Source organism: Austrofundulus limnaeus, unplaced genomic scaffold (genome assembly GCF_001266775.1).
Source record: "Austrofundulus limnaeus strain Quisiro unplaced genomic scaffold, Austrofundulus_limnaeus-1.0 Scaffold264, whole genome shotgun sequence".
Classification (NCBI taxonomy): Eukaryota; Metazoa; Chordata; class Actinopteri; order Cyprinodontiformes; family Rivulidae; genus Austrofundulus; species Austrofundulus limnaeus.
In genome coordinates this window covers 300,699-309,062 of record NW_013952666.1, presented here as the reverse complement: position 1 = coordinate 309,062, position 8,364 = coordinate 300,699, and the positions used below count along the sequence as shown (strand labels likewise).

The 8,364-nt window shown below is 42.1% G+C and overlaps 1 protein-coding gene across 1 annotated transcript in view; it reads right to left on the bottom strand.

The window, feature by feature from the left end:
- spega (striated muscle enriched protein kinase a) overlaps window positions 1-8,364 on the bottom strand; it is a 100,979-nt gene that overhangs the window by 35,552 nt on the left and 57,063 nt on the right. The window contains exons 11-23 of the mRNA XM_014020703.1: window positions 7,631-7,719; window positions 7,319-7,494; window positions 7,064-7,247; window positions 5,556-5,629; window positions 5,297-5,455; window positions 4,987-5,176; window positions 3,260-3,489; window positions 2,955-3,074; window positions 2,774-2,878; window positions 2,355-2,561; window positions 2,132-2,255; window positions 410-582; window positions 199-311 (exon numbers count right to left, since the gene is read on the bottom strand). Coding sequence (XP_013876157.1) covers window positions 199-311; window positions 410-582; window positions 2,132-2,255; window positions 2,355-2,561; window positions 2,774-2,878; window positions 2,955-3,074; window positions 3,260-3,489; window positions 4,987-5,176; window positions 5,297-5,455; window positions 5,556-5,629; window positions 7,064-7,247; window positions 7,319-7,494; window positions 7,631-7,719 — 1,944 coding nt within the window. The remainder of the gene's footprint in view (window positions 1-198; window positions 312-409; window positions 583-2,131; window positions 2,256-2,354; window positions 2,562-2,773; window positions 2,879-2,954; window positions 3,075-3,259; window positions 3,490-4,986; window positions 5,177-5,296; window positions 5,456-5,555; window positions 5,630-7,063; window positions 7,248-7,318; window positions 7,495-7,630; window positions 7,720-8,364) is intronic.

Below are 8,364 nucleotides of genomic sequence, written 5' to 3'. Positions count from 1 at the left end.
ACCTCGATACAAACAACACACACACACACACACACACACACACACACACACACACACACACACAGAGAGAGACAGACACCAGCAAAAACATCATCACACACCTTTTGCCTTTTGGCAGCAGGTGATTAAAGAAAAAAAAAGCTGAAGCTTCTGAAGTTTAGATTTGTGTTGTAGTTTGAGTCATCTTGTATCAAATACCTTAAACCACAGAATGTCTGGATCCGGTTTCCCTTCCACCACTACAGCCAGATGAGATGTTTGCCCAACATGTACATCCACATCCTCCATGATGCTTTCAAACTTTGGAGCAACTGCAGAACAACAAAACAAAACAGGAAACATCCCAAATGAATTCAAAGCTTTTCAGACTAAAAGGCTAACTGTATCAGGATGTCCTGCCAGAGCTGACCTGCCAGGGCCAGCTGAAGTGTGCAGAGGTCGCTGCCAAACTGGTTGCTGGCCATGACCACCAGCTGGCCGACGTCTGTGCTCCTGACCCGCTGTAGCCTCAGGGTGTGCTGATCATCGTCGGGCATGCTCATCTCCAGTGTTCCTGGTTTGTTCACCAACACCACCCCCCTCCTGAGGGGAACCCAGACAACATGGCCAGTGTTGTATAAAGTACCTCAAAGTGACACTTGAGTAAAAGTACAAGTATCTTACCATAAAATTACTTTGGTAAAAGTTGAAGTCTCCTCTAAGAATGGTACTTCAGTAAAAGTCTCAAGGTATGTGACATGTACTTCAGTATCAAATGTAAATTTCTGGTATAAAATGTACTTAGATATTAAAAGTAACATTAAGTTAGAATGTCAAAAATGACATTTGCTGTGGGTTGACCCCCCAAAAAACATTTTTCTAAAGGCCTTGATGACTATAATGTTAAACTAAAATATTAATGTTGAAAATTTGGGATGCACTAGTTTACCTAGTTTACAGCTGTGTATACTGTATATCTGCCACGGTCATTTTCATACTAGGCTACATAATGTCTGCTATGTCCTGCTGGAGTGTGATGTGATTTATGTCATTCAGCTGTGTGTCAGGATTGTATATATTTATACTTCCTATCCAACCACACAGTTAATTTAACTTTATTCAGGAGGAACAATTTATCTGGATAGTTTTCTTTAACAATGAAATCCAGAGAGAAAACAAGCCAAATTAAATAGGAATAAATGTCTTTCTACTTCTGTTTTAAAAATGTAAAGCCTAATTTACACTACATGCGTTCCGGCTCCGCTCCGGTCCGACCTCCGCAGCAAATACACACCCATTATAACCAATGAGATTGTTTACACTGGCTGCACACGGCGGCGCAGGGCGGCGGTGAGCGGACGGTGATTCGACAAAATGGGAACAGATCCTATTTTTGTCGGATGCCGGAGCTGTGCCAAAGTCAATTTTTAAAGATTACGTCGCACCAACAGGAAAAGAAATGAGTACAACATCCGTATTTTCAAAATAAGACACTTTTAGGCGGGATAATTTTTCGGAATAACATCAAAATAGCACCTATATTAATAAATATACAGATATATTTCTACACAAATGCTGTCAGAATGTATCGTTCTGTTTGGGAAGCAGATGGCAACATGTAGATGAAGCTATGTGTACACGCGCGATACACGTGGATTTTATTTTGAAATCAGAAGTTTCAGAAAGCTGACAGCGAGACAGTTTCAACCATAGATATCAAAAACCTTTATATCAATGTTTTCAGCTGTGTTTGGAGTTCATCTTTCACAGAATTAATTATTTTTTGCTGTAACTTCCACATTTGTCACTGAATTTATCGCGCAATCTCCTTCCTGCACGTCTGTCGGACCGGAGCAGAGCGGAGTCTGTATAAATTGAGACACAAACGAACAGCTGCGACCTGCGCACCGCAGCGCAGCGGAGCGGAGACGCTTGTAGTGTAAATTAGGGGTAAGGAGTAAAACGGAAAGTCGGCAGAAAAATAATTACTCAAGTTAAGTATAGATAACCAAAATTTCTAAGTAAAGTAAAAAAGCCTTTGTACTTTGTTGCTTTAGGACAGCTATAGCTTCCGACTACAAACCAGAGTGTTTTTGTAACATTTAGTGCTTTTGTGGCCACAGAAGTCTGTCATTTGAAGACTGGAACAAACCTTTTCCAGGTGACAGCTGCATGGACATGGTTCAGGGTGATGGTGATATTTGCTGGCTGGTTTTCTACCACGTAAACAACATCAGGTTTTTCCAAAATAACTGGTGCTTTCCTTAAATATGGCCCTGGAGAAGTTAGGAATGAGGAAAAACTCGTGAGCTTTTACTCAAATGTGCAGTACATCACTTCAGACGAGCAGAAAACATCTCCTTCGGTTTCTGTACCTCTGTCCAGCAGCTGGACCAGATCAGTGGAAGGCGATGGTTTGCTAAGTGTCTTCCCGGTGGACGTAAGGACCCTGAAGGCGTAACGGACTCCTTTGGACAGGGAGGTGACGGTGTAATTAGTCTCCTTTAGGTTGGAAACCACAACAGACCACTGGATGGAGCCCAGAGGCTGCTGCTGGACCACGTACAGCAAGGAGCTGGAATCTGCGAGAACAAAAAGCTGTCAGACAACCTCATCAACCAAATAAAAAAATATAAATGTTTTTGTTTTCAAATCAGAGCTGACAAGACGTGTTATCCCAGAAGACAAAAACAACATTACTGAAATAAGTATCTGGGTCATGGATGCCATAAATAGTGTTTGTCATCAGATAAAACAAGAAGAAACTGTAGGAGGAACAAAGTGGCGGACTCACCAAATGAAGGGTCGACCCTCTTTGGTGGCTTCCAGCTAAGGGTTATAGTTTTCCCTGTGATGGCCTCGATCACTGGAGGACCGTCAGGAGGGTCGGGCACGACGTCTGTTTTGAAAAAAACGCAGACATGACTCTGGAAATGTTGCATTTTCTCTCATACATCTCCAAACGGCATCCTTACCTGTAACATAGAGATGCGCATAGCAGGCTGATTTGCCCACTTTGTTGGCGATCACAGCCTTGTAGACTCCACCGTGAGCATGACATGCGTTCCGGATCACCAAATTGTGGACATCCCTGTCTGAAGAACACATGCAAATATTAATACCAACAAACCAACTTAAAGAAAGGCTTTGCTTTAGTTTAGTTTAGTTTAGTTTAGTTTAGTTTAGTTTAGTTTAGTTTAGTTTAGTTTAGTTTAGTTTAGTTTAGTTTAGTTTAGTTTAGTTTAGTTTAGTTTAGTTTAGTTTAGTTTAGTTTTCTTACACTGAGTCATTTTGCGCTCCTCGCTGCTTTCGATGCGTTTGCCGTTGTGGTACCAGGAGATGGTCGGGTATGGCAAACCTTCCACTTTGCATCTCAGCACCGCCTCCTTCCCTTCAATCACTTCGACATCAGCGAGAGGTTTGACAAAGTCTGGCATAGTCCTCCTCTCCAGTTCGTTTTCCAGAACCTCGGGCTCCTCGGGGATGGATGGCATCTTCTCTAACTTGGCCCTATGGTGAAAAGCAACAAAGTTCAAACTGATTTTTGCTTAGGCTCTACCTTAGGAAGCACATATATATCACCACAGGCACAACTGTCATATTAAAGGGATGTATTATGTAAAATCAACTTTTTAGAGCTTTATATCATATAATGTCATTCCCTCATCAAAAACATACCCAGTGTGTGCGACGGTGTGTCTTCTGAATAAATGAAAATGATTTAACACAGTTGTTTATATGTTTAGCAGCTCTTTTTATCCCACATCTGACCTGCTAAAAATGACAGATTTTCTTTTCTGGATCTCTGACAGACGGACTTCAATCTCTGAACTCGTAAAGTTCTTCTTTTTAGTTTTCGCTGTCATTTTCATGAATGGACACTTCCTGATATCTGAGGCAGGAAGCACAGCCTTATATGGTGTTTTTGGGGTGGTAATTATGCTAATCTCCTCTCGCGTGCACGAGCAGCTGGATAGAACAGGTGGAATTTATGCAGCTCATTTACACACTTTTCCTGAAGATAGAAGAGTTTGTTGAATCTGATGTGACATGTTCGTACGAACCCTTTGTACGAACAAAAGTAAGAGAAATTTAGGATAAGAATACAAACATGTTCTTGCATGAGGCCCAATGATCACAAACATATCAGGCTAACATCAAGCTCCTGGAACAGCCTTCCCAAAGCATCAACCCTAACCTGGCTGAAATTTGCGAACTTTGCTTTAAATTCAGGTCTGTGGCAGGAAGCCTACTAATTATTAATGAGCTCTACTAATTCTGCCAAGAAGAAAAACAGTAGTCAAATATCAGCCTGAAGCTCCTTGATGGATACAAATAATAATAAAATAAAATTTAAAAAAACAATTATGGTCCAAGTGTGACTGGCTAAGGGATATTTGACCAAATATTTGTAACTGTATATAGATTCTACAGAAAGCCATAGGAAATTCATACTTGTGAACACATTTCTCACTGAAGCTGTTTGTTGTAAAATTGTTTCAACCTGAAACAAAAAACAGCTCAAACAAATCCATAAGTCTTAACTTAATATGATATTTATGCTGATAGTGAGTGGTATTTTTTTTCCAGGCACATACAGTAAGTAGTTCAATTCTACACCAAAATCAAGTCACTATGTCACCTTCAGTTGTTATGAAAATTCTCTATATATCAAAAATAAATTTGACTTTGCATCTAAACGCCTTGAAATTGGCCTCTGTTTCTTTAAGAACCTCATGCTGTTTCTGACACTCCCACTTCAGCACGTTATCACAACAATGTTTTGGGGGAGCTCTGCTGCAGACTGAGCTCCAGGGAGGAGCTTTGTACAAATAGGGGGAGCTCCTCATGGCTACCACAGGAAGTTCAAGGGTTTCTCAAACATGCAAAGCAACACTCTGGCTATGTTTTTGATGAGGGAATGACATTATGAGCTCAAAAAAGTTGATTTTTCATAACAGACCCCTTTAACACAGTACACTGAAGAATGAATGGGCCTCCACTCACATGTGGGAAGAAATGGCAGCTCTGGGTTCTTGCACGTACAGCTCAGCAGTACATTCAGACCTTCCATAAATGTTCTGAGCGATTGCTGTGTAAAAGCCTTCTGTGGCGCTGCTAACGTGGGCGATGACAAGTGAGTGACGCCCCCCCTCTCGGAGGATGTGAACGTTATCGTTCTCCTCCACTCGTGTCTCTGGCAGAACATTGCGTGATGAAAAAACAAAACAAAAAAAAGGACCATTGCTTCTTAGGAATCTGGTGTTAAAAGCCTGTTTAGGGTTATTTTTCGACAAATCATGGTGTTGTTTCTTACCAAAGTGCATCCACGTGAGTCGCAGCGGAGGCGAGCCGCTCACCTTACAGTCGAACCGCGCCGTGCGTCCTTCCATCACTTCCAGGACGTCCAGTTTACGAGTGAACAGAGGCTCCCTGGAAGGCGTGACTCTCAGGACTGCACTTGAAGTCAGCTCCTCTGTAAAGACAAAAACCAACGTTCAACGTTCTTTTTCTGAAGACTTCTGAAAATGAAAACTAAACTCACTGCTGTTACTTTGACAAGCTTCAAGTTTCACCTTTGGTGGTGCTCAGCTTGCAAGTGTACGTCCCGCTGTCGTCCTCGTGGACTGAATTCAGAATGAGGCGGCACCTGTTGGACATCAAAGTAAACAATAAAATGAAAAATAAAAAATCCCCCCAACATTCGTGTTATGAGTGGCCTGCAGCTTCTTCCACGTTAAATTTGAGCTCAGTATCTGTAAAACTGACTGAGTTGCAGCCATTTTGGCTAACATTGCTTAGTTGTGATGGCCAAAAGTGAATCTGATGATAATGAACAATCAATCGTTATTTTCTTAGAGATTCATAACAATCCATTCATTCAACTTAGAGCCGGCTCTTGGCATTGGCGAACTAGGTGGTCGACTAGAGCGCCATCTGCTGGAGGGGGCGTCAAATTGCAGAATAAAAAAGTAATTATTTGTAATCCCTGGTTGTAACTCTGCTCAGCGCCCCTTTCAATTAGCTTTGTCTTAAAAAACTATAATGAAGTGTTACAGGAAAAATAAACTACTCTACCCATACATCATTTTGCACCCCTCATCCCCCCACCCAATGCAACAATCGCCCCCACCCTCTCTCTCATTTGATTGACGTTGCACTGACTCATCCTGCTCTGACACTCTGARYGGGGAGGGGCTAGTAGTGCRTCTCAGGTAGCAGTTCGTGTTGACAAACTCAATAACAAGTCTGTATTTTGTTGTCTCATACATGTCAACCTCTTAGACCGTTTATCTGTATAAAAAGCCTCAAAAATCCATAAATTTTGCTAAAAATCCATACAGCTCACACCCGGTAGGGGGTTTGGGGGTTGTCAGCTTCACTGAGGACGTGAAAAGCGCCCGCTGCGAAGCAGGAGGAAAAGAGAGCAGAAAAACTTCAAAACTTATTTCTAGCTAGTCTACGCTTCAACTCGCCAAGGGCACCAAAATGGCTAGAGCCAGCACTGATTCAACTCTTACCTGTTGTAGATAGTCTTTTGAACCCCAGTTTGAAGGAAATGAGTTTAATTTTGACTTTCTCAACAAGCCAGGGGTGGTCCTGGGGGAGGGGCCACAGGGGCATCGGCCCCAGCTGAAATCTGATTGGCCCCCTGAAGTGCACCTGTCCTCTCACTCATTTGTCCTTTGCTCAAGAGTAATGATGGCGGGTGCAGTTCCATGTTCATACACTAGAGGTGCTAATGAGTCAGATGCTGTGTGTTTGAGTGTTTTTGATCTATGTACAGTAAAAATACATGTAAAACTTGTAAGGAGAATATACATGCAAGATTTTTTAAATTACACTACAAGTGTTTGAACATGTGTGACTAGTTAAATGTATACATCTTATCAAAATCAGATATTTGTGTACAAAGATGTTAAATAAATACTTGGCCCCTCTAAGAATATTGTGGCCCCTTGATGGCCCCTTACTCAGAAAAATCCTAGATCCGCCACTGCAACAAGCTAACAGCTAGTTTGAGCGGGGCCAAGATGTGAAAACTAAACTCACTGCTTCAATCATTTGTTGAGGCAAAACAAACCTCTTCCCATCAAAATGCATCTTGCAGTTGAGCAGTGCTGGCTGGACGAGCTTCCCGTTAGACAGCCAATCCATGTCCACCTCCGCAGGTCCCGTGACGTGACACTCGAACGTGGCCGACTCCCCGGCCTTCACAGCCACGTCTTTCACCTCTCTGGTGACTTTGAGCTCCGTGTGCTCCGAGGCTGTTAATAAACATGGAATATCAGCATATATTTTGTAGTAAGGCATGGGGATTCAGAGTTTTCTTCCTCACCTCTGACCTCCACCCTGCACTCCGCCTGCTTGGTTCCACACTCACTGATGAGCTTACAAACGTAAAGACCCGCGTCTGACTTCTGGGCCGATCCAATCCTCATTTCAAAGGAGCCGCCTTCTTTTTCTTGCACGGCGACTCGCCCGGCTGTCCTCACCTTAACTCTGTCCTTCAGCCTGTGTCCAAACAAACAGGATGTCACCATCATTTATAGGCTGCTGGTTGGAGACGTGGCCTCGGTCGGAATTCATGCTGTGTGCGTCACATCAAATTATTCCTCTGGTGGATGAAATAAATAAAGAGGTGTCTCACCACAGCAGCGTGGGTTTAGGCTGCCCTCTGACTTTTACTGACAAAACAACATCTTGACCTTCAGTTACCGTCTGGTCACACGGGGCCACCTTTAATGGATGGAAACAGAGTTTATTTTCAAATGCTAATTTTTGAAGCAACATTTCAGTCCTCATCTAATAGCTTCATGATTTGCCTGAAGGGAACGGGGGTTCTGGATAAAACAAATTACATGATATTTAGTTACAGGAAAACAACTGTTGATTTCTCATTTAAAGTAGATGGTGCTGAGATCTGTAAAGTCAGTGAGGTGAAGTTTCTGGGTGTCATCATGGATGACAAGCTGACATGGAGACCTCACATACATTATTTAAGAACTAAAATATCTAGATCAGTGGTTCTTAACCTTTTTTGAGGTACCGAACCCACCAGTTTCGTATGCGCATTCACTGAACCCTTTTTAGTGATAAATAAAATATGATTTTTTTTTCCAAATTCAAGACAAAGGTACATGTTTTTTTACTGGTGTATAAAATGAGCCGTGCATGAACATCACCTTGCTCAAAGAACAAAACCAACACAGTGCATGAACTCACAACAAATTACAGTATGACTTTATTCTGGCCCCCCAAAAATATTTTGTCCCCATAAAAATTTCAGCCTCCCAAAAGTATATATTTTTTACTATTTTATTAATTAAAACCCTGGCTTACCCTGCTTTGCAATCAAGTAAGCAACTTCATACGATGCTGTGA